Source organism: Desmodus rotundus, unplaced genomic scaffold, assembly GCF_022682495.2.
Source record: "Desmodus rotundus isolate HL8 unplaced genomic scaffold, HLdesRot8A.1 manual_scaffold_186, whole genome shotgun sequence".
NCBI classification, from domain to species: domain Eukaryota; kingdom Metazoa; phylum Chordata; class Mammalia; order Chiroptera; family Phyllostomidae; genus Desmodus; species Desmodus rotundus.
In genome coordinates this window covers 54675-79042 of record NW_026527243.1, presented here as the reverse complement: position 1 = coordinate 79042, position 24368 = coordinate 54675, and the positions used below count along the sequence as shown (strand labels likewise).

Here is a 24368-nt window from a genome sequence, read left to right as displayed (position 1 = left end):
CCTTCTCTTCCTTGTTCAGGCAGGGCGCCCTGGTGCCCGTGGAGTGGAAGCACCGTGTGCAGCTCTGTGGGCTGAGCGGGAAGAGGAGACCAGTGGCTGTGCTCTGTGGTCAGGAGCCCGTGCTGCTGCCCTGCCAGTCTGCAATGGTGCTGGGGTAGCAGTGATGTTTTATTGCTCCTCTTTCTCACATGCGAAGTAAGGAAGAAAATTGTACTCTAAGTTAATTTTGATAAGCAAAATTAAAACAAACTTTTCATTGTCTTAGACTTTTCTAGGCAACTTTTAAAATTTATATTTAAATTGGTTAGCATACCTCTTCTGCTAAGAAATTGTCAAATGTTTTAAATCTGAGAAAGTTTGTGGTATTGCCTTGCTTTGGGGACTCAGCATCAGACACATCAAGGCTCTTCTTGTTTTTTTTATTATTTTTTATCCTCACCTGAGATGCTTACAGAGGGGAAGGGAAGGAAGGAGACAAGAGGGAGAGAAACATTGATTGGCTGCCTCCCCCGCCCCGCCTTGCATGCACCCCAACCTAGGACAAAACCTGTGATCTTTCAGTCTACAGGACGACGCTCCAACCAACTGATCCATACCAGCCAGAGCAAGGCTCTTCTTGTGCTAATGAACTGTTTTCACAGAGGGACATCTGTTTGAGACCTTTACTTCTTGTGATAACTTTTACTGTAGGTTTGCTTTGTTTTTTAATGACAGTTTTATTGAGATATCACATATCATAAAAATCACAATTATACATTTCAGGGGCTTTTAGTATATTCACCAAGTTGTGCAACTATGACTGCTGTCTAATTCCAGGGCACTGTGTCACTCCCCACCCATGAGCGGTCTCTCCTTTCTCCTAGCCCCTGGCAACAACCGATCTACTTTCTGTGGATTGCCTTTCTTGGACATTGGGTAGAAAATGAACATATAATATATGCCTTTTTGTGTTTGTTTTATTTTACTTAGCGTAATGTTTTTTAGGTTCCTATATGTTGTAGCATCTATTAGCACTTGCTGTTTGCTTTCTATATATCTGAATGTCTCTTTTTCCCTTTAATCTTTCATTAGTGCCTTCTTTTCAAAAATTTTAAAAGATTTTATTTGTTTTTAGAGAGGGGAAGGGAGAAAGAGAGGGAGAAACACCGATGTGTGGAAGATACATCTATCGGTTGCCTCTTATACGCCCCCAGTCAGGGACCTGGCCTATAACCTGGGCATGTGCCCTGACTGGGAATTGAACTGGCGGCCTTTTGGTTCACACGCCGGTGCTCAGTCCACTGAGCCATATCAGAAAGGACTCAAATTTTCTTGATGTTTATTTTTTTTAGTAGTTTTGAGTTATTTTCTTAGCGCTTGCCCTAGGGAGCAGGTGGCAAACACAAGGCCCGCAGGCCGAATCCAGCCCTCCACCTTGTTTTACCTGCCCAGCACCTTGTTTCTACCCAGGTGCAGAGCAGAGCTGTCCTTAACTATTAAAGAGTAGTTACATTTATGCAGTCCTAAAACTACATTTGGCAAGCACGAGACTGATGTGTGTGTCATCCCTCCCCATATAAATGAGTTTTAAACCCCTGCCCTAGGTATTACAAGGAACATCTTGTAACAATGTAGTTCATGTTAATACTAACTTAAGGTTAATAGTTTATAAAATCATTCTATGTATATAGCTTCATTCCTTCCTCCCTCCTTTGTGCTAATATTGTTGTATGAAGCACATCTGTATGCATTTTATGTTCATTGCTTTATTCAGTTGTCATTTAAATCAGATAGGAGGAAAAAGAATTACTGACAAAAACTACATTTATTTTGTCTTTCATATTTGCCAGTATAGTTACCTACTAATTCTTCACGTGGATTCAAGTTACTGTCCAGTGTCCTTTCATTTTAGCCTGAAGAACTCCCTCTACTGTTTCTTTCAAAGCAGGTCCACTAGTGCTGAATTCTCTTAGTTCCTATTTATCTGGGCATATCTTGATTTCCCCCTGTTTTGGAAAGAATTTTCTGGATACAGAAGTCTTGGTTGGCAGTCTTTTCCTTTCAGCACTTTGACCATGTCGTCTCCCTGCCCCTTGACCTCTGGTTTATGACGAGAAGCCAGCTGGCTGTTCTGAGGGTCCCTTCTGTTGAGTTGCTTCCCTCTTGCTGCTTCAGGACTCTTTGTCTCTTTCAACAGTTTGCTTATGACGTGTTGAGGTGTGGATATCTGTTGAGTTTATTCTACTTGAAATTCATTGAGCTCATATGTGTAGTTTCCTATTTTTTCATCAAATTTGTGGAGATCTTGGCCCTTTTATTTTTGAGTATTCTTTCAGCCCTGTCGGCTTTCTCCTCTCCTCTGGGATTCCTGTTGTGTGTATATTGGTCTTCGATGCTGTCCCACATTCCTTTGAGGTTCTACTTACTTTTCCTCATCCTTTTTCTTTCTGTTCCCCCGACTGACCTGTCTTCATGTTTGCTGATTCTTCTGCCCACTTGCATCTGCTGTTGAGCTCCTCTAGTGAAGTTTTCATTTCAGTAATTGTACTTTTCAGCTCCAGAGTATCTCTTTGGTTTCTTTTATAATTTCTCTTTGTTGTGAGGGGCCTAGGTTGGATTAGCTGTCAGGGCTCCGGCAGGCAGTTAACAGCACTGCCTCCTCTTTCAGTCCTGCTTGTGCAGAGCTGCAAGGTGAGGGGGAGGTGAGAGCTCAGCATCTTCTTAGGTCTCTCTGGGCATGTGCACAGCCCTGCACGTGCTCATACCGTCTAAGTTCCCAGGCGTATGTTGGGGCTTTTTAAAGCCCCCTGTTGACATCCATTTCCTAGTGTTTCCTTTTAGTTTTTTGGTCAACCTCTTTTACCAACTGTTGCCACAGCCTCAGGCCATGTGATGTTAAACAGTAGCTGATTGTGACAAATGGCTTGAGGATAGCATTGTTGACACAGAGTGTACTCTGCCTCAAGTTAAATGAAGAACAGCTCTGAGAGTGGAGCATCTCAGTGAGCTCCAGGACAGGCCAGTTCCTGACAGTTGCTGGGTGGCTCTGTTGGGGAGCCCTAACCTCCCCCAGTGGCTGCTGGGCTGCTGCTTTCAGACTGTCCCTGAGGTTGAAATGATGGTACTAGAGTGGGTTCAAATGCTCCAAAGCTTGCTGCTCTGGTGGATAGCCATCCTTTGTTTGCTGTGGGAGGAACTCCTTCCAGGGGAGCTCTCCCGGCTGCTGCGGATGAGAAAGAAATCGCCCCAGACACAATCTTGTTGTTCTGGTGGGAAAGGGGGTGGTGATTCCCTCTAGTGGAGAATGCCCCAAGCCCTTCTCCCAGATGGCTTTTATTGGGAATGGTATGCATAGGTGTATGCAGCATACATGCATAGCTCATCAATCAATGTCAGAAAGGCTATAGTTATACAAAAACAGGTATTATCTATAGACAACAATTGAAGGAACACAGAGATCTGTCACAGGTCAGGGTCTGTTAGTCATGCTGACACCAGAGGGTTTTTAAGATGTATTTCATGAGATAAGGAGTTTACTCCTTATTCCTTGAACTTAAACATCCATTTTATATCTACAGAGCCATACAAAGCAAAGCAGAGCAAGCTTCAGAGGATACAATGTATTCAGGCCTGATTCCCACAGGAACCCTGGGCGTTAGAGTCGGGTCATGTCTGCCACCTGCATTACCTGGTTTTCCAGGAAGACTTACTAGCCCCTTTCAGAGCCTACCCTCGAGGGGCTGCAATCTCCGAAACCACACAGAACAGTCCCCAACAGTTTGCAATAAACACTCTCGGTTATTGTGAGCCTTTTTTAATTTTCAGAGCCCTGAAAAGGTTGATTTTGATGTTTTTGCCAATGTTCCCCAGAGTGCTTTTGTAGAGGGGTGGACTATAATTCTGAAAGTGCTACCTCTGTAGTTTTTTGAATAAAGAAAAAACTTATTTCACTTCATTAATATAGTTTAATTTGTTAGGTGAACCTTATTTAAACATTTTTTTATTTCAGAAGAAACAGCATTTATTTTTTAAAAACAAAGGAACTTAGGTTTCTAAATGTTTTGAGTTTTGATGGTCATGATGCCCTCTTGGTGGAGAGTTTCTTAATGTGGCCATTTGGGAAGTGCGTGTTCGCTGTGGGTAGAGGTCCTGGCCCTTTTTATCTTTTTTTTTTTTTTTTTTTTCACAACAGTGTATGGATCAGTACATATTTGTTGAATGAACTTAAGTTCTAGTGAACAGCGGAGAAATGAAACAAGCATTATTTTCTACCTTAATGGTGTTTTTTTTGTTCTTAATCATGTTTTTGTACAGAGTGAACTTGAACGTGAAAAGAAAACTGCTTTGCATGAAACAGAGGAGAGACACAGACTGGAGTGTGAGCAGGCACAGTCTCTTTACCAACAAGAGAAGGAGTCTTTGTCTCTCCAGCTTCAGGAGAAGAACAACCAAATTCTGCAGGTACGTAGATGTGCCTTGGCTTCTTAATTTTTGTGTATGTGGTAAAAACATGCATAACATGAAAATTTCCATTTCAACCATTTTTAAATGTACAATTCGGGGGCAGTAATCACATTAACACTGTTGTGCAGTCATCACCACCATCCATTTCCAGAATTTTACCATCTTCCCAAACTGAAACTCTGTCCCCATTAAACACTCCCAATCCCCGTCCCCCAGTCCCTGGCTCTTAACCATCTACTTTCTGTCTCTGTGAATTTGAGATGTGAAATCATACAGTATGTGTCCTTTGTGACTGGCTCATTTCACTGAAGTTAGTGTTCTGAGGGATCATCCATGATGTAGCCAGTGTCCTTCCTTTCTAAGGCTGAATATTCCTTTGGATTCATGTTGCTGTAAGAACTGTTCAAACCTATAGAGAGTTTTTGTTTTACTTTTAATTTATGTTTTTATTCTCATCCAAGGACATGTTTTCATTGCTGAGATAGAGACAGAGAGGGAAGCATTGATATGAGAGAGAAACATCAATTGGTTGCCCTCTCTTACACGCCCCAACTGGGGACTGAACCCACAACTTGGGTATGTGCCCTGACTGGGAATCAAACCCATGACCTTTTGGTCTATGGAATGACGCTCCAACCAACTGAGCCACACTGGCCAGGGCTGTTGAGAATTTTAAAAGAAATTATTTGAGCCAAACAATGGCATGCTGGAAGTAAGATCTCTAATACTCCAGAAAATAACTGTTTGCAGTTCTTTTTATGCATTTGGAATTAAGGAGGGAATGTGAGGAAGATTACACGAAGGGGGAAGAAGACAAGGTGGGGGTTAGATTATAGTGTAATTAAAAAGGTCATGTCTCCCTGGAGGTGGGGGAGATGTAAAAGTAACAATTTAAAATTTAATAAAATTTCTCCTTTTTAAATTTTTCTGGTCATTTTTGTTAAGATGTTTATTTGCCCTTCTCTTCCTCTTGGTTGTATGTTAGGATCTTCTCCCCCCTACTGTGTGCTTTTGGCAGAGGAAAGGTGCAGGACAGGCCGAGGAGAGTCTGCTGTCCCACAGGCTGAGTGGAACCAACCATGGGTGTAGCTGACCTGAAAGTCACGGCTACGGGGCTCAGTGCAGTGAGGCCCTAGGTGTCTCCCATCCACTAACCACCATTCACTGTCCACACTTCAACAGCCTGAGCCACAGCCCAGCCTCAAGTGGTCTAGACATGCAGGTTCATGTGCTGGCAGCACCTGGTGTACACGGTTCATCTCCTGGATCTCTTTGTTGATTCTTGGGTCATTTTTTGCCATCTTGAAACTTAAAATTCTCTGTTTATTTCAACTTTAATTTTTCCAGCTACTATGTGTCGGTTTGACATAACCAGTGGTTTATAGAATCCCTGTTTTATTTTAATTTCCCTGCAAGCATTGAAACTATGTTTAGTTTGCAGTTCTTCCCTGCAGTAAATTGGTTTCAAAGTCACACTCTTCTTCCTGAGGTTTGTGTTTTCTTTTTGTATTTTCTAACGTTGCTTTATATGGATCCTGCACTGATGTGTTCTTACTCATTTTCTCCACTCCACAAAGTAGAGGCATCCATGGCAGTGTGGCGCTGTCCCTGCACTGCTTCTCCACCTGCTGTGGCTCCTTCTGACCCATCCTGGCCGAGGCCATGGCATGTCAGCTTGTTGGTCCCTTGTAGCTGTGGGTTGTCCGGTTGTCCTCCAGAGGTGGGACTGGGGTGCGGGTGGCCCCACTGGGCATGTGCATAGTCTGTTGTGTCCTCTGTTCTTTCATCCTCTGTGGGGAGGACGCCCGTGTTCTCGTCAGTCAGCTGGACCAAAACCGAGAAGTTGCTGCTGTTGGCAATGAGCTCAGGGACTCAGGTTGCTGTGTTGCTGGAAGACATGTATTCTTTAAGCTTCTTGGGTGATCCGGGAGCCCATGGTAGCTGGTGCTGCCTACCCACTCAGCCCCACTGAGACACTGCAGTCATTGACTTTTTGTTTTTAGGAGAAATTTGTAAGAGGGATCTTCACTTGTCTGGCAACTGATTTTTATTCTGAATGACCAGAAAAGAGATTTTGTTTCGAGTTATTAATTTGTGAGAATAATCTCTGGTGAATTGTCCCATCCCTTCCCCTCAGGGATGGCAGGCTGGGAGGGTATTCTATTTCTGTAGGCAAAGTAATGGAGCAAAGACTGTATTAATAATTTTCACCCTTAATCACTGCCTTTTTTTTTTTTTGTCATATTTTTATTAAATTGGATGGTGAAAGTTATGAAACTCTTTATAGAAGTTTATCTTTAACTAAATTATTTTAACTAAAGCTTTAACAATTTCTCCTCAACAGCTGGAAGACCAAATTTTATCTTTACGTCGTGAGATAGAAGAGTCCCATTCGGAACTGGAGACATTACAGCAAAGGCGGGACAGGGAGAACCAGGAAGGCACGAACCTCATCTCAATGCTCAAGTCCGATGTGGACCTGTCTCACAGTGAAAGGTCAGCACCCTCCTCTGTCACTGACCCACGTTGAGCACACGTTGATGTCTGGGGAAGGGGACCCTCATGCTGCATGATTCTTACCATTTAAAAAGATTTCATCCCTGACTGGTGTGGCTCAGTGGATTGAGTGCCAGCCTGCGAACCAAAGGGTCACCGGTTTGGTTCCCAGTCAGGGCATATGCCTGGGTTGTGGGCTGGGTCCCCAGTTAGGGGGCATGCAAGAGGCAACCACACATTGATGTTTCTCTTCCTCTCTTTCTCCTTCCCTTCCCCTCTCTAAAAATAAATAAGTAAAATATTTAAAAAATAAAATAAAAAGATTTTAAACATTAGGATAAGTACTGAGTATGTCCAGACACCTACATACCCACCATTTTGGAATTAGGGGGGGAATGCGAGGAAGATCATGTGAAAAAAAAAAAAAGCTTCACATTTTTGCCTACAAAATTTGATGCTATGATGCAGGCATAGTTAGCAATCTGCCCCTCTGTCCTGTTTGCTTGGGGGTCTCATTTTAGAAATAGTTTTTAACTCTGACACTACCTAGATTTTTTCCCCATATTTCATCTCAGTTTTAGTTTTGTTTGTCCTATATATAAGTCTGGAGGGCTTCTGGAACTGTTCAGTTGTTTATTTGCATCTGATGTCAGGAAATTCATTTTTGTCTGTCTGAGCAGTAACTCAGTATCCCACTTGTGGGCAAGCCTTTTTCTGGACTCCTTCACCTGAGCTGTGCCCAACAACTTGTCTCTGCCCAAGGTCTTCTCTGGTTGTCCTTGAGAGTAAAGAGAGACCTGGCAGGATGGGCGGGCCTGGCTTATTTCTGAGCTCAAAGTGTGGGATCCATGTCTTTCTCACTAAACAGGTCCCCACCAGGTCTCATTTCATTCTTTCGAAAGCATCGTAATTCTCTGTGAAGATGTGCATGCTTTTCTGGCACTTGTTTGTAGCAACTGCGGTAGCTGTGGACTCCTCAGTTACCCTGAACTGCTACAGTGAGTGCAGGTGGAGAGTGACAGGCTCTGTGGCCAGCAGCTCTGCACATGGGAAGGACGTGGCAGAAGGCAGATGATCCCCAGGTGTTTGGATGTATGTTCAGCCAGGCGAGCAGCAGCTGTACATGCCCAGACACCCACAAGGGTTTGGCATTTTGGGGGATCATCATAGGAACCAGGGGTTGGCATGGCCTGGACAGGGTGCGAGGAGGAGGAGGTGGGGCCAGCTTTGAGGGAGCCTTTTGGCATTTTCTCTCAGAGCCAAGCCAACACTTCCCCTCCCTGACCCACCATCTCTGTGGTCATTCTCTTACCTTTCCCTGAACCTTAACCTCAGGGCCCTGGGTAGCAGCCAGGAAGCTGTTAGGCTGCCCATCCCCCAAGGTTTTTGTGCTTCATGCAGTCTGCCCACTGTCCTCTCATCTCTCCTCACACTGCCTGCTTATGTCCCTCACTGGGAGTGCTAGCTCTGGGAGGCATGGCCCTCTGCCTGTTTTGCTCAGTTGTGTCCCTCATGCTGGGAGCACTACCTGTGTGGGGCCCTTGGTAGGGAGTGTGCATGTGAACAAGTGGGAGTGGCCAAGCCCATGTCCTGCCCACTTTGGCCCCACGTAGCTACAGGCAAACTGCTACAGCTTGTGTGCAGTTTGCCTGTAGCTACATCCTAGGCAGAGTCACCACGACAAACCAGCTGGATGGGCTGGTCTGGATGGGTACAGCTTAGAGATAGGGTGCAGGCTGAGTCCTGGCCCAGTGAAGAATAAACCTCACCCACCTCTGTACTATGTGTGGCCCCAGGGAGAGGCACTGGAGAGCCTCCGTGCACTTGGGCTGTGGGTCAGGTGTGAATAGATGACTCATGAAGGTCAGGGCCCTGAGGGTCAGGTAGGCTGTGCCATGGAGATGAGTAGGGTTTCTGCATCTGAGGGGACAGCAACTGCGGGGATGGTTCTACATGAAGCCCTTGCCCTGTGCTGGTCGGGTGGAGGCCAACTCCAGAGAAACATGCTGAACAAACAATAACAGCATAATTTAAAGATGAGCATTAGCATCAAGGTCTGCTCTGCTCCCGTTGCAGAGCCACCCTGCTGGGGTCCCGGCTGAAAGTCACCATCCACTGTGCTTCCCCTCCCAGGATAGCTCTCCAGGAGACGCTGCAGAGGCTGCTGGGCCTGTTTGGAGAGACAGTGAAGGCTGCCATCGTCCTGAAGAGCCGGATCAGTGAGCGCGTGGGGCTCTGCCTGGAGGATGAGAGTCTGCCCAACACGAGGCTGGGGGGCCAGTTCCCATCTGCAGGTGAGCACTGGACAGGCCATATGCAGCCACCAGATCCGGGTGCCACAAACCCCCTGGGCTGTGCCCCCTTCCTGCTAGTGCCGGCGAGCCCAATTCTTACTGAAATGGGGTGCTGTCCCTAGTGACATGGGCATGCTCATTCCTGATGCCTATGTCGGGTCACTGTGCACATTTCTCTGTGGTTCAGGCCTCTGTGTTTGCTCTCTGTAGTGCCAACACTGGATGAGACATGGCCTGGGCCTGATGTGGCCCTGACAGAGCTGGATAAAACTTTGACTGAATGCACTGAGGTGTCTTCCATGGCTGAGATCAGCAGCCACATCCGTGAAAGCTTTTTCATGAGCCCGGAAAGTACACTGGAGTATGAGCAGCCCATCAGGAGCATGTACCGGAGCCTTGGCCTGGCAGTGGACAGCCTCCTGGAGATGGCCCTGGACTCCTCCAAGCAGGTGAGACATGGCCCACTCTGCATCAGCCTTGCCACCCATTCTTTGCTCTGTGGCCCCATTCTGGCCCCTCTGCTAATGTTCTGCCTCAGAGAAGGACAGTGGGTGAATGAATAAGTAGGGTGGATAGATTGGTGGATCTTCTTCATTAGCGTTTCTGATTCTCACCAGCCCCGCAGAGTGTGGATGGATGCTTTAATTCTTTAGGTGGACCTGACCTCTTTCTATTCTCCTGCACCTGGTGTTTGGGGTCAGAAACTGTTGATTTTGCTGGTCAGACCCCCCTTTTCCACCCACATGTCACTGTCTTCCTCCAGGGGTCTCCTTGAGGAGAAGTCTTTTCTGAACCAAAATTCTTGAGGTGTAGTGGGCTTGCTGTGAATGAAAAATAAAACCTCAGCATCCTTAGATGATGTATAATGTAGCCCACTTCTACTTTTCTTTTTCTTTCATTTTTTTAAAAAATCCTTACCCAAGGATATAGTTATTGATTTGAGAGAGAGAGGAAGTGGAGGAGACAGACAAACATCGATGTGAGAAAGAAAAATCAATCAGTTGCCACTCGTACATGCCCCAAATGGGGGTCAAACCCACAACCTTTCTGGTGTATGGGATGATGCTCCAACCAACTGAGCCACCTGGCCAGGGCTCTACTTTTACACACTATTTTATTTCCACATTCAATATATTTATATTCAAAGATTGTCACTGAAAAAAGGAATTATTTTGGTTAATCCTTTTAGGACATTTTAGATAATTAGGAGACACATTACATAGGAATAAGTGAAAGCAGTAAAGAGATTTTCCCCCCCAAAGTTTTCCCAGTTAAAAAATAAGCACTCTTATGTGAAACTTGGCTGTTTGCATCTCAGAAACACTGGAGTGATGTTCCTTCCTCAGGGCAGGTGGGCAGAGCAACAGTGTCAAGACCTGACATCTCCTCCTCATGCCCCCCCGCTGCCTGTTCCTTTTACATCTCCCATCTTCTTTCAAAGCCTGGACAGGTTTGGGCAGCAACCAACAAATCATCAGGTGCTTTTGCTTGTGTCCCGTACCCTCCAAATGTCATTACGTGGAAATAGACACCCTTCTGGCATCTGGCATCTGCAGGCGTCACTGGGCTATGACCCTGGCATGATGTTCAGCTAGGTGTCCTTGTCTTTCATGGGACCACGCTTGCTTTTCCTATGTCCTGCTCCCTAGAAGTTTAGCACATAGAGTGCATTCCACAGGGAGGTTGACCATCCCACCAGCAGGTAGAAAGTGGGGTGCATGGGAGGGAAAGCAGGACAGGTTTTGGGTAGGTCGGGTGAGTGGAGCAGAGGCTGTGGGAGGTGGGCAGGGCAGTGGCAGGAGGGGAATGACGGGCCTGCTCAGGCCAGGTTCAGTGATGGGGCTGCTTGGCAGCTGTTTGGCAGGGCCAGGTGTCCCGAGAGGACAGAAGCTGTGAGAGGCGGCCTTGGATGCTGTTTTCAAAATAAAACCAATAGGTTTTCTTAGCAGCTGAGTTGCGTCAAGTACATGGGATGGCCCAGGCTAGGTGCTGAGTTGTCTGTCTGAACAGCTAGGAGTAGTCATCTTGAATTCAGAGGCAAGTTAGGGTCCCGAAGCCTGTAGATGGCCTGGGATCCTCAGAGTGGACATGCCTACTAGAGGAGCTGGCAAGGAAGGGAAGGTTGGGGCCCATGGCTGAGGCAAGAAGTGGGGGCATCCAGAGAGGCCTGGGAGACCTCGTGGTGACTAGTCAGGGAGGTGGAAGCCATCAGGTTTCCTGCTCATTGTGGTGACTGGCCTCAGGGTCACTTCTTGGGGTGACTTCTTCCCACCCTTGTGGCTCTTCCCGTCTTCTTCTCTAACTGTGGATCTGGCAGCTCATCCCCACCCAGGTGCCAGGCTCTCAGTGGTCATGTGTCCTTAACAATGTTGCCATGCAGAGACATGTGTATCCATGGTTCATAAGTGCATGATTCTGGTTGGTTCTATGTGCACAGAGTTGTTCATTGTTGAAAATTTGTTGAATGAGCATTTTCTTTAGTAATTGACATAACAGTGAACACGGAAACTGTTCTTTCTTTGTGGAATGTTGATGATTTCACCAGAATTCTAAGCAAGTAGAATTCTATTGGGATTAATGTAAGCTTTGATTATTTTTGATATGCAGTTTTGATATCCAATTTTCAAACTTTTAGCTGGAGGAAGCACGTCAAATTCATGCTCGTTTTGAGAAAGAATTTAGCTGTAAGAATGAGGAGATGGCCCAGGTCGTTAGAAAACACCAGGAGTTACTGGAACGCCTGGAGGAGGAGAACTCGGCCAGGACGCAGCTGACTCTGGAGCTGCACAAGGCAGAAGGTGAGTAGCTGGTGAGCCAGCGAGGACAGGCTGGAACCAGGCACCACCTTGCTAAGAGGAGGTATTAGCACAGAATTATTTTTTATTTTTCTTCAAAGATTTTATTTATTTATTTTTAGAGAGGGGAAGGGAGGGAGAAAGAGAGGGAGAGAAACATCAGTGTGTGGTTGCCTCTCACATGCCCCCTGCTGGAGACCCAGCCTGCAACCCAGGCATGTACCCTGACTGGGAATCAAACTGGCAACCCTTTGATTTGCAGGCCAGCACTCAACCACTGAGCCACACCAGCCAGGGTAGCACAGAGGGTTTTTTTAAGTAAATGGTGTGAGGCATTAGTGACTTTCCTCAATGGAATGGATTGCCTTTCGGAGGAACTGTGGTAGCTTTGGGGATGGTCGGCGTTGCAACAGACAGGTTTGTGGGCCATCCGGTGCCCTGGTACTTACCTTCTGCTGCTTTTGGGGGGCAACAACCAGAGTGTTTCATGGCATGGTGAAATGTGAATTTTCATCTTCCCATCACAGGTGATGGGCAGTGAGTGCCCCCACAGTCACCACTATGACTGCTTCTGACTCCTGAGACTGGTGTCTGGCACGCACAGTGGCCATGTGTGCCAGACACTTGGCATGAGTGGGTGTGTGTAGATGGGTGCTCACAGGTGCGTTGCCTTGTCTGGCAGCTCCCACATGTGCTTGGGAATGTGGGGTAGCTCTGTGCTGTTTAGCTAAGAACCAGACACAGGTGTAACCACTCAGCTCTAATGCTGGTACCAGGGCTGCTCTTGTCTGCCTGGCTGCTTCATTCACTCCCCCAGTGGGGCTTCAGCAGTCATGTCTCCTCCCTCCTCAGGCATCATCGAGGGATTCAAGGTGGAGAAGGCCAGCCTGCAGGAGGCACTGGGCCAGAAGGAGATGTCCGAGCAGGGCCTTGTGGCCGAGCTGGAGAGCCTGAAGCAGCAGCTTCATCGGGTGACTCAGCAGCAGGAAGAGCTGAAGGAGGAGAACTCTGTCCTGTGGCACCAAAAGGAAGTGGCAGCTGCAGAAGCGGAAGAGAGAGAAGCTGGTAAGAAAAGTCGACTCCAGGGCCGGAGGGTGGACCGTGGGCAGCAGCCCAGCTACCTTTTGTGGAAGCTAAGCTTGACGTCTCTAGATGGTGGAGAGGAAAGACGGCAGTACTTTTCAGAGGGAACCTTTGTGTGTGTGTCTGTGTCTGTGTGTGTGGCTTTGAGAGGGGTGTGAGGTCAGATTAGCATCCACCTGTCCTCCTGGTTCTCCCGTCTCTGAGGTCAGAGTAACTTCTGGCAAACAGGTCACTGAAAATGTCACCAGTTTGTTCAAGCTAAACAGCCAAGGCCTTGAAAAAAATGAGGGCAACTTCAAAACTTTATTTAAAATAAAAAAAAATTCTAATGTTAACATTTACTAGGAAAACATAGGTTTAATGAAAGACATTTCAGATTTTTAAATATTTAAAAACAATCAAAACATAAAAAGCATAAAACGTTGGGTTTGTAGTAGCAGGTTTGTAACAGTCCTGTGTGAGCTCAGCTTTCCCATGCTGACTTCAGTGGGTGACCCTGTCTGTCCATGTGCCCGCCCACCTGCCGCTGCCACGGTGCCCCCCCCAACCCATGAGGCAGAAGGTGTGGCTGCTCACAAGTCAGGTGGATGGAGCTCCCTGCCTCCCCCGTCCCCAAAGGCTCTGCCTTCACCAGGGTTGCAGCTCTGTGCCTGTGCTCTGAGCCTCAGTCATTTGTGGGCCACTGTCACCCCTTCAGAAACTCACTTTCTCCCCCCATATTTTTTTTTTTTTTTTAAGATTTTCCTCAATAAATAACCAGCTTTTGACTTTGCTCACAGTTTCCATTTTCCTTGACTTCGATCATGTCTCTGCTGCTCGTTGCCTTCCTGGTTCTGCAGACCTTGTCAGTGGGTGCTTGGCTCATTGGTGGGCACACGGATCCTACAGGCCTGCTATTATTTCTTTAAGCAAATAGAATTTGTAGGCAGTTCTTGGTTTGCGTTCATGAACAATACTTTAAACTGTATTTGTAATCCTTTCTAGACCTCATCTTCTTGCTCAGCTTTCTTTTGTTTATATAGAGCAAGATTCCTTTGTCCCATTTCCTTTGTCCCTTTTTCATTTTTTGATGTAAATTTCGGTATTAAAAAAATCAATCTATTTTTTTTGTTTTTCCTTGTATGTCAGTTTTTACCCCTTTATTTTCCGTTTTTCCATATGCTTCTAATTGTCTCTTATGGATGTTACATGAACGACTTTCTAAAGGCTCAGCTCTAGGCGTTTCCTTTGCTCTGTTGAGCCAGGTTTTGTCGCTGTGCTCATGGCTGTTTGGGTCTCTTCCCTCGTTTTCTGCTTCCCATGCTTCCTGGGGGTACTCTGACACCCCCACCCTCTGCCCGCATGTGTGTGCGTGCACACACGCACACACATGACTCATGCTGTGTGCCTGGTGTTCCTTCTGCGCCAGGGTCCCCCCTCCTGCAGCACTGGAACCTGTCCTGTCTCACTCATTCGTCACTGTGCCGCCCCCAGCCATGCACCATCAGGCAAGGCTTTTGCGCACATTTGTGTGTATGTTTGTGCACACACGTGTGTAAGTTGAAGGCTTTTTTTTCCTCAACAGTTTGAAAGAAGGAAAACTCTTAGACCTCGAGTGCCTGAGATTTACTTATTTTACCCTCATCCTTTAATGAAATTATAGCTGGAAAGATGTAATTATGGATTTGATTTATTTTTCTTTAAAATGTGAGGGTATAACCCAGCCTTTCCTTGAATCTAGTATTTCTGCTAAGGTATCTTTACCTTGTTTCTTTTTTAAATTCGTAAAAAAGGTTTTATTTATTTTTAGAGAGAGGGTGAGGGAGAGAGAAAGGGAGAGAAACATCAGTGTTCGAGAGAAACATAAATTGTTTGCCTCTTGCATGGCCCCCAAATGGGGACCTGGCCTGCAGCCCAGGCAAGTGCCCTGACAGGGAATGGAACTGGCGGCCCTTTGGTTTTCAGGACAGTACTCAGTCCACTGAGCCACACCGTCCAGGGCTTATCTTGTTTCTTTGTAGATGTTTTTAGAAATATCTCTTTGCTCTGATGTTCTTACATGTCACTAGGGTAGATTGTTCATACTTTTTCTGTTCTAAGGTCTGTTGTTTCTTTGTTAAGTCTGGGAATTTGTTTCTTCAAACATTTTTTCTTCTCATCCTTTTTTGTCCCTCTGGAACTTTCTATAGGCTGTACTTTGCAGTGGGACAGACCTTCCTTTAAGGGGGCTAGGTAGCTGTCCCACGCCCTGTCCAATCCAGACCCATGCTTACACCATGAGCACTGGTACCTCTAGCCCGTTTTTCTCATCCTGAGGGTTGGGCCACAAAGGTATGAGACCAAATGAGTGCCACACAGCCCTGGGCTGTGACACAACTTCGTCCTAGCTGCCCAAGACCTGAGTAGCTCTGCCTCTGCTGGGTCTGGACCCTGTAGGCCCTGGTCCAGCCCTTCTGTGGCATTGTCTCTTGTTCACACCTGGCTGAGCTTCTCGCCATGATCTCCCTGCAGAGAGGCCTGTGTGCCTGCAGCACCTTGGCACAAGTGGGTGCTGGGCCAGGGGGGGACTGGTTGTGGAACCCTCTCTCAGACCCAAACAGTCTCTCTTCCACTTTGTTTTGTTCTCAGGAAATTCTCATGCTTCTTTGGGATCCTCTGGGTTTGCTTTCATTTTCACATGTTAACCCCAACTTAATTTCTCACTTGCTCTCTGTCCCTTACCCTCACTGTGCTGCATAGTTGTGTCTTCCCATTAGGGACTCTGTGTGTGCCCTCACACTGAAGGTGCCATTTACCCTGTGCAAGCTGTTTGACAAACTCCTAGCCAGCTGAACAGCCCCCCTCACCGCCAGCTCCCCCAGGTGCAGTCCGGGGGCCCTTGGTACTCGGTCTGCTTTGGGGCCTCATGAACATTGGTCAGATTTCCAAGAGTTTTGGGAGCTCCTGGCATCTATGGGGAAATTCAGCCCTGCCTTGTCTGTTTGTGTGGTGTGTGGTGTGTTTCGGGGCAATGCCCAGTGTCCTGTGTGTTTTTCTTTGTCTCTTTTAAAAGCCGTTGGGGGACAGGACCTGCTATGACACCTGGGCAAACAGTCCTGACTCAATCCATTCGGCTGTTGTGACAAAACACATACTGGGTGGCTCAAAAATAACAGACATTTATTGTCTCAGTCCTAGAGGCTAGAGGTCCAAGGTCAGGGTGTTGGCACAGGTTCCTTTCTGGTGAGGAGCCTCTTTCTGGGGCACAGACAGCTTTCCCACCATATCCTCACATGCAGAGGGGCCAGGACACTGTCTGGGTCTCTTCGAGAAAGGCGCTAACCCCAGCATCAGGCTCCACTTTCATCAGCTATCTCCTCCTAAAGGCCCTGCCTCCTGACACCATCACATTGGGGGTCAGGGTTCAAAATATGGAGACACAGATGTTCAGACCCGTAAGCAATGGTGGTTTGGAAATGCACAAGTTTTATGGGTTGTCCAGGGCCAAAGACATTCCTTGCTGCTGTCATTTCCCCTCTCTGGTTTCTGTCACATTCTCCTGTTTGACCTCTGAAAGTACTGTGTGTTCGTTTATAGGCGTTCCTGTTACTGTAGCACACAAGGACTCAGGTTCGTGAAAACAAACGAGTGATTTCTGCGAGATAAGCTTTGTGTTTGCAGCAGACTTTACAAATGTTGTACTAAAGAGAAGTACTCCAGAGCTTTTTCAGCAAACTGTTAAAGAAAATGATAACTGTCATTTTCAACACTCGTGTGTAGAAATCGGCATGCCTTTCTCTGGTGATGCCTATGGCAGTTGCTGAACTGCAGTGTGTGCTGTTGTGCAGGGATCAGGGGGGCCCCGGGGGCTTGGCGTGGGGTGGGGCGGGCCCCGTGGAGCTCCTGTGCTAGCCAGCTTTGTGGTCAGCCCTTAGCATGGCCTTGGCAGCAATGCGAATGCCTCCCCTCTATCTGCTCGCATGTAGGCCGTGTGTGCTGGCAGCTGGAGTCTTTTCTGCAGTGTGTGGCCCTGAAGGTTGTATTGTCTGGGTGGATGATTGGGCATCACTGACTGTCACAGAGGTGACATATGAGTCTCATTTTGTGTTTCCAAGGGCTCTGAATGACATTGGCCTAACTGCATGTTTAAGGCTACTTTACTGTAATTGCTGACTTACTAGCATGAAAATTTATTGAGAATGTTTTTAGTAGGGACAGTAGTTTGTCATAAAAGATGGACAGATTTTTTTTGTAAACCAGAGTAGTTAAGCTTTGAAAGTTGGTGAAATGTAAATAAAGACTCGGGGATTTAATGTTTCAGTTTTGGATGAGCTTGGACACTCAGGCTTCCACAGAGGCAAGCGTCCTTTTGGATGCTGCCTGATTTACAGCTTCCCCTTGGACTGCAGCCTCAGCCGTTGCCCTGTGAACTTAAATTGGCTTTTGATTCACTTAGGGTTTCACCTCTTTCCTCCAAGATCCTACCCTGGCCACGGGCACATAGTGAGCACTTTACTGCCAGTGGCTCCTCAGGGCTTGTGTTCCCTCAGACAGAGGTTTTAAGTTACATTTTATTTTCCCTATTGGGCATTTTATGAGAAGGTGTAATTCATAGAAAGGTACCTGATATTGTCATTTGGGAATACCAAGATGGATTCTTCTTAGGCTTGAAAATTTTTTACTTTAGCCAATTTTTATTTAAAAGTTGCAATTTTAAAAATTTATTTATTTTTGCAAAAGTGCTTGAGTTTATTTTCAGTGGGTATTTCAGTACATTGTTGCTTTGTTAGGACATGGACTTCACATTGAACAGGACACTGGCCCATGCTGGTTTGCGGGTTTACGTTCCCTCATCTTGAGGTGACTGTGTGACCTGAATTGTGTCCTGGTCCTATAGGAAGAGAGGAAATGAAGGGCAGATCTGTGCTACATGTGGGTGTGTGGGGGTATGGGGTCTGGAAGACTTGGGGACCCTGTGCTCCAGTCCCCAACCAGGACTGGGTCCCTGGCCCAGGGAGGCTGGCCACGGTGTTGCGTGGGGCATGTGCTGTGTGGGTGTCCCTGTTAGTAAGCACGTGCTCGGTGCCTCTGGTGCAGCACAGGGACCCTGACCCGTGCTATAAGGCTCCCCTTCTGTTCTCTTTGCCTCTGTAGCTCTTCGGAGGGAAGTGGAAGTTGCCACCACAGAAGGGCTGGAGACCAGGCAGCAGTGCGAAAAGGACCGTGTGGCTCTGCTCGCCCAGGTGAAGCTCCTGGAGGCTGAGCTGGAAGAGCAGGTCTCGCGCCATCGAGCATGCGCCTCACAGGCTGAGGAGCTCTGTGCCCTGCGGCAGCAGATGGTGTCCCTGGATAAGCACTTACGCAGCCAGCGGCAGTTCATGGACGTAAGCACTCTATGTTTTGTTGACCTCCCTGGAAGTCATCTTTACAACCTGGACCTTTCCCAGGTCATTAAATAAGCTTCTGTGACCCAGTGGGAAGGGTTAATGTGCAGTAGACCTTCATGTGACCATGTCTCTTGGTGGACAGATTTTGTCAACGTTTGTGATGTGTGATTCTGAGGGAACATCCCCCTGGTCTCATGGCCACACTCCTTTCTGTGGTCTGGACAGGAGTCTCCCACAGTCCAAGTTATAGATCCTGTGTGCCCGGCACTGCCTTGGACCTGTGCTGTCTGCCCTTTCCATCTTTTCTTCCTTTCGATGTTCCGAAGCTTCCCCTACATCTCATGGGAAGACCCTCCTCTCATTTAGCCCTCCTTCATGCGTGTAGTGCCCACACACAGGGTGTATGGTACTGGGCAGTGGCCATGCGTGTGAAATGGAAGCCCTGGCTGTAGCGTCAGATGAGGTGTGTCCTCTGTTCACCTCATGCCTTTCAGTGGTCTCCTTTAGAGGGAAGTGGGTGCAACTGGAAAGCGACATCACTGTAAGCAACCCACACAGTCTGCCTCTTGTGTTAGGAGCAAGCCGTGGAGAGGGAGCACGAGCGGGAGGAGTTCCAGCAAGAGATCCAGAGGCTGGAGGAGCAGCTCCGCTGGGCAGCCCAGCTGCAGTCCCGGGGGCCCCGCGACAGTGAAGTAAGTCAGCCTGATGTGTGCCACACTCGGGATAGTGGTTCTTTGCACTGTTTTTAAGCCTTATCTTTAAAAATATTTTTGCTTTCCATGTTCGTGGAAATGACAGCAGGCACAGCTGGATGAAGAGGTACGTGTTCTCTCTGTCTGTGCTGTCCACCTGCATGGCCGGTGCGCTTGAGCACATGGGTGGGTGGTGCACCTGCTTCTGTGTCCTGCTGTTTTTTCTCTCTTCCTTCTGCTTGGGCTGGACCTGTCTCCTCCTGTCTGAGGTAGCTGTAGTCAATTTGCTTGTTCTTTTTTAAAATTAAACTTATTTTGAGATAACTGGTTTAATTGCAGTTGTGAGGAATAAGACACAGGGATCCTGCGTATCCTTCTCCCAGTTTCCCCACTGGTGATATCCTGTAGAAGCCAGCCCAAGGTCACAGCCAGGATATTGACGTGCCAACGGAGCCCCATGGGGCCCTCAGTCTGATCCTCATAGTAGTTTGTTATTTCCTCATGGTTATACAAATGGATCGCAGTGGGCAGCCTTTGGGGATTGCTTTCCACTGGCCTAGAGATTCATCCAGGTTGCTGTATTAGTGCCTCATTCTTGTTTTATTGATAAGTAGCCATCTATTCCTCACTGTCAAATTTATTTTAAGTACTGGCTGAGTGGCTCAATTGGTTGGAGTGTTATTCCATACACTAAAAGGTCGTGGGTTTGACTTTTCTGGTCAGGGCACATACCTGGGTTGTGGGTTTGATCCCCAGCTGGGGCATGTACGGGAGGCAAACCACCCATGTTTCTCTCTCTCTCTGTCTCTCACCCCCCCTCCTCATCTCTGAAATCAATAAACATATCCTTAGGTGAGAATTAAAGCATTTTAATAACAAACTTCATATTTTTATTTTTATGTGGGGGTTTTTTTTTTTTTTTTTGAGACAATACCCTTTTTATTACAGTTTTATCATAGTCTTCCGAGGCTTCCTTATGCAGCGTAGATCCACCAAGCCCTGTGGAAGATCAATTTTCTCTAAATTGTCTTGGGTACTTTTTTATTTGGAAGATGGTTGGGTTGTTTTTTGTTGTTGTTTTAACTGTTGTATTTCTCAAGCATTTTTTGTTGTTTTAGGTTGAATTGTTACAGGAAAAGTTGAGAGAAAAATCAGATGAACTTAACGAATTGGTTTTGAAGAAAGAATTATCAGATAGACAAGTGTTGATCCAGGAAGAGGAAATTAAACATCTGGAGGAGACAAATGCCGATGCGAGGAGGAGATTGACCCAGCTCCAGGAAGAACTGGAGAAGCAGAGGAAAGCTGTGAAGGAGCTACAGCAGGTAAATGTCCTTTGTTGTGTAGGGTTCTGTCCGGTCCCCACTGAGCTGCTTGGAGTGGGCGGGGGATCCACAGTGGGCCCTCCTTTTCATGAGAATGACTGCGTTTTACTGAAGACCTTAGACCAACTAAGGAGTTCCAGACGGAGTTCCCTCTACCCTCTTGGCTTTTATTTGCTCTAAAGGAAAAATGCTTCCTGTGTCTCCTGCATGATCAGTCCTCTGCTACATCACTTCACAGCTGACACTTCTGGTCACCAAGTGGGCAGCGGTTTCTCACATACCAAGCGGGTGTTCAGTTCTCAGCAGATCTCAGTGGGGTGTCCTAGAACTTAATTCTGATACCGTCTACCTGCAGTTAGCGTCAGACGCCACAGATTAAGGGCTCAGTCCCACAAGACTGCCCCTCGTGACATTGGATGCCCACCAGAAGTTCTAGGTGGTATAGATCAGAGGTCCTCCTCGGGTTCCATTAATTTGCTACAGTGATTCACGGATCTCAGAGAAACATGTTACTTAGTAGGTCACCCATTAGTTAACACAGGATATAACTCAGGAACAGATGGAAGGAAGAGATTCACTGGGTGAGATGTAGGGGAAAGGGCACAGGGCTTCTGTGCCCTGTCCAGGTACCCACTGTTTCTTTATCTTCACGTGTTCACCAGCCCAGACGCTCTCTGAATCTCTGTTCTTTGGGTTTTTATTGGAGGTCTCATCACCTAAGCATGCTTGATTAAATCATTGGTTGTTGGTGGTTGATTCATCCTCCAGCCCCTCTCCCCTCCCTGAAGGTCAGGGATGGACTGAAAGGTCCAACCCTCTAATCACATGGTTGGTTCCCCTGGCCACCAGTCTGATCCTTAGGTGACATAGGGGCTTTCCAGAAGTCACCTCGGTAACATAAGCTGAGGTGCGGCTGAAAGGGGCTTATTATGAATATCAACCCCCTTTAATACTTGTACCACTCAGGAATAATTCCAAGGGTTTCAGGAGGCCTGTTCCAGCAGTCAGATGAAGAACAGTCTATATTTATATTATAAATCACAGTATCACACGTACTGTAGTCTCATTTTATAACAATTTTTACAGTACTCCTTAGTAGTTTCACAAACGTTCAAGATTTTAGGTATAAAATGTTATTTCATTAAATACTGTACTTAGAGCTAGTTACAGGTATTTTAATTTTTAAATTTAGTAATTTATGTCAACTGCCCCAGTGAAACCATCCCTAGTGACAGCTTTCATGTGTGAATGCTTTTGTTTGTATTGAATGTTAGGATGAGGCTGCGGGGCTGTGCTGGGGGTGGGCGGCCTGTAGCATTTCTGGTCATTCATCATTGCCTCCAAACCAGCTGAACTTCTCATGTTTCATTTATTTCATGTCACTTGAGGTTAAAAGGTTACATGAAAAGGAAGACTCCGTAAGAAATTGTTTTTTAGAATTATTGGTTTGGCCCTGAGACAAATCCTGTCTCTAGGAGGTGAGTTTTTACCAGGTGTGCTTTGTTCTTAAAAATGACCACGGGAACTATTGAAGGAGTCAAGCTTGGCTCTTACCTGACGACACCAACCTGGCCAGGTTTCATCTCCTCTCTCTTCCTTTCATCTGCCTGGAGGGGAGTGGTGCTTGGTGCTAACTTGGGAACAGCTCCTCGGGCTGCTCCCCCACCTCCCAAGTAACAATCTACTGTACTTACTAGGTGCCAGGAGTATACGAAATGCCTTTTTTTCCCTCCACAAAGTTGGACCAATGTGCTGTGGCCATTTTATCCATATTAAAATTTCTTTGAAAACTTTTCAGTGGTCTGTTAATATTCTTCGTACACATGTATTGTCAGCCATTGCCCTGAACTTTGCAAGTTTTTTCCAATTTTTAAAATATTGCTAACAGTCTAGACTGTTTTTGTGCCTTGTTGAATAATTACTGAGGATCAGTTTCTCCCAGTGGGATCGAGGACCACCTGTGGTGCTCTCTCTCCGGGTTTCACCCTTCAGGCAGGTCTCTGCTCAGGAGCACGGCTGGGTCTGGGGATCACATGTGGTACTTGCAGGTGTGTGCAGGAAGATCTGGGGACAGCGTACACTTTGACCGCACTTTAAGGCCCCTGTTTCTTGAAATACTTGCCTACAATAAATCTCCTTTTTTAAAAAATAGGATAAGGAGGCATTACAGCAACAACAGATGAGTAACTTGCTTCTTGTGTCCACATTGCAATCGAAACTAGATGAGGGCAAATGCCCTTTGCCTGCTGCAGACAGGGGCCCTGAGGGCCCAGAAGTCCAGTTAGAGACTGTGCAGAGGGCACTCCTGCAGCGGGAAAGTGAGGTAAGGGGTGGGGGAGACAGGGCGGGGGTGGTCTTCTGTTCACTGTGACGCATGCATCCACTACACTGTTGTGTACAGGGCAGGGCGTCCAAATGATACATCAGTGGGCTTGTGACTACTGTGCAGTCTTTGTAATTTTAACATTTTTATGTGGGTTATAGAAAAGTAAGAACTTTTTTTGTAGGAGAAGCCAAAGAACTTACATGTTTGACCCATGGACATGAACCAAGGTGGGGGAATGATGATGGGAGGGGGGTTATTGGGAGGAGGGAAATAAAGGGGAGAAAAAATGGGACAACTGTAATAGCATAATCAATAAAATATACTTTAAAAAACTTTTTTTGGCATATACTTTTAATCTTTTAGCATGATTTTAATAACTACTAAATCAATTAGAATATTAGATAATTTTAAATATTTACCTTCATTTGTTTCAATGAAAGGTTTTAGAATTAAAAGAACAATTAGAAAAGATTAAAGATGACTTAATTAGTAAAAATGAAGAAGTACTGCATCTGAACTTACAGTTAGACCTACAGAACAACCACGCTACTGTCAGCGTCAGAGGACTACAAGAAGAGAATGCCAGTTTGAAGGTAAAGTGAACAGACCCACCTTGACGTCTAAGGTTATGTTGATTATCCAAGTGCTACGGCCCAATGTGTGGACCATTATTTACGGGGAGTGGGGACCTCAGGCCTTTCCAGGGAACACGAGGCTTACTTCTGAAGACAGAGGACCGACCCTATGCTGACAGATGATTTCAGGAAGTGCCTGACTTGTGTCTGCACCGAGGTTGGCAGCTGGGGCAGCTCAAGAAAGTGTAGTAGAGGCAGCTTCTCAGGATCATGAGTGGAAAAGCAGAGTCACCTTGACTTGAGAAGTTCATCTGCTTTCCCCTCCACACCAGACTCTTGCTTTTGGTTTGCAGCGCTGATGACAGTCAGGTCTTTTGAACGCTGCTTATTGGAGTAAGATTGAGGGAGAGGCACCTCCCTAACTGCCAAGGAAACAAGTCATAACTTGGAACAACGGCCCTGCTCTGGCCACTCCCAGGGTGCCCACTCTAGAAGGGGTGATGTTTAGCAAATGTTCACTCATCGTTACCCTTCCCCGCTGAGTTTGAGAAAAGTCTGCTTTTAAATCAGAACGATTTAAAGAAAAACAACTCTTAAAGAAAACAACCTTAGAAATATATTGAGTTTAGAATTATGGCCTATGATGCCAACCTGGCAGTTGTTCAATGAGTGAACTGATAGCATTGCAAGAAGTTCTGGGGTCTGTGTCATTTGTTCCTAATTCTCCCAAAGGTTGCACCTGCATGGTTTAAAATACCTTCAGTGAAGATGGAATTTTAAGCCAGTCTTAGAATCATTGCTCATCTTCTCCATGGGAATCCATCCTTAATTACGAGATGGGAAGCATATAAGAACAGGCTTTACTTACTCTTTGATGGTTGCTTTAAACAAATTTCCTGGAGAAACGCAGAACTTATTTTAGAAAACCAAGCTAATACGTCATTTTAAACTAATAGGGCAGTTTAATAGAAAAACATTGGTAGTGTTTGAAACT

General features: G+C 46.4%; 1 protein-coding gene across 9 annotated transcripts in view; it reads left to right on the top strand.

The window, feature by feature from the left end:
* PCNT (pericentrin) overlaps positions 1-24368 on the top strand; it is a 112723-nt gene that overhangs the window by 47669 nt on the left and 40686 nt on the right. For 5 of the 9 annotated variants that reach the window (XR_008426059.2, XM_045196753.3, XM_045196750.3 and 2 more), the window contains 13 exons: positions 4294-4440; positions 6788-6939; positions 9073-9233; positions 9444-9682; positions 11869-12031; positions 12881-13093; positions 16667-16699; positions 18224-18453; positions 19032-19148; positions 19255-19275; positions 20267-20473; positions 22626-22796; positions 23240-23392. Coding sequence is in view for 8 of the 9 variants with exons in the window: in XM_045196753.3 (XP_045052688.2) it covers positions 4294-4440; positions 6788-6939; positions 9073-9233; positions 9444-9682; positions 11869-12031; positions 12881-13093; positions 16667-16699; positions 18224-18453; positions 19032-19148; positions 19255-19275; positions 20267-20473; positions 22626-22796; positions 23240-23392 (2007 nt within the window). In the remaining variant the exon portion in view is untranslated. The remainder of the gene's footprint in view (positions 1-4293; positions 4441-6787; positions 6940-9072; positions 9234-9443; positions 9683-11868; positions 12032-12880; positions 13094-16666; positions 16700-18223; positions 18454-19031; positions 19149-19254; positions 19276-20266; positions 20474-22625; positions 22797-23239; positions 23393-24368) is intronic. The other 4 variants (XM_045196772.3, XM_045196771.3, XM_024562568.4 and 1 more) reach the window with 2 other exon arrangements.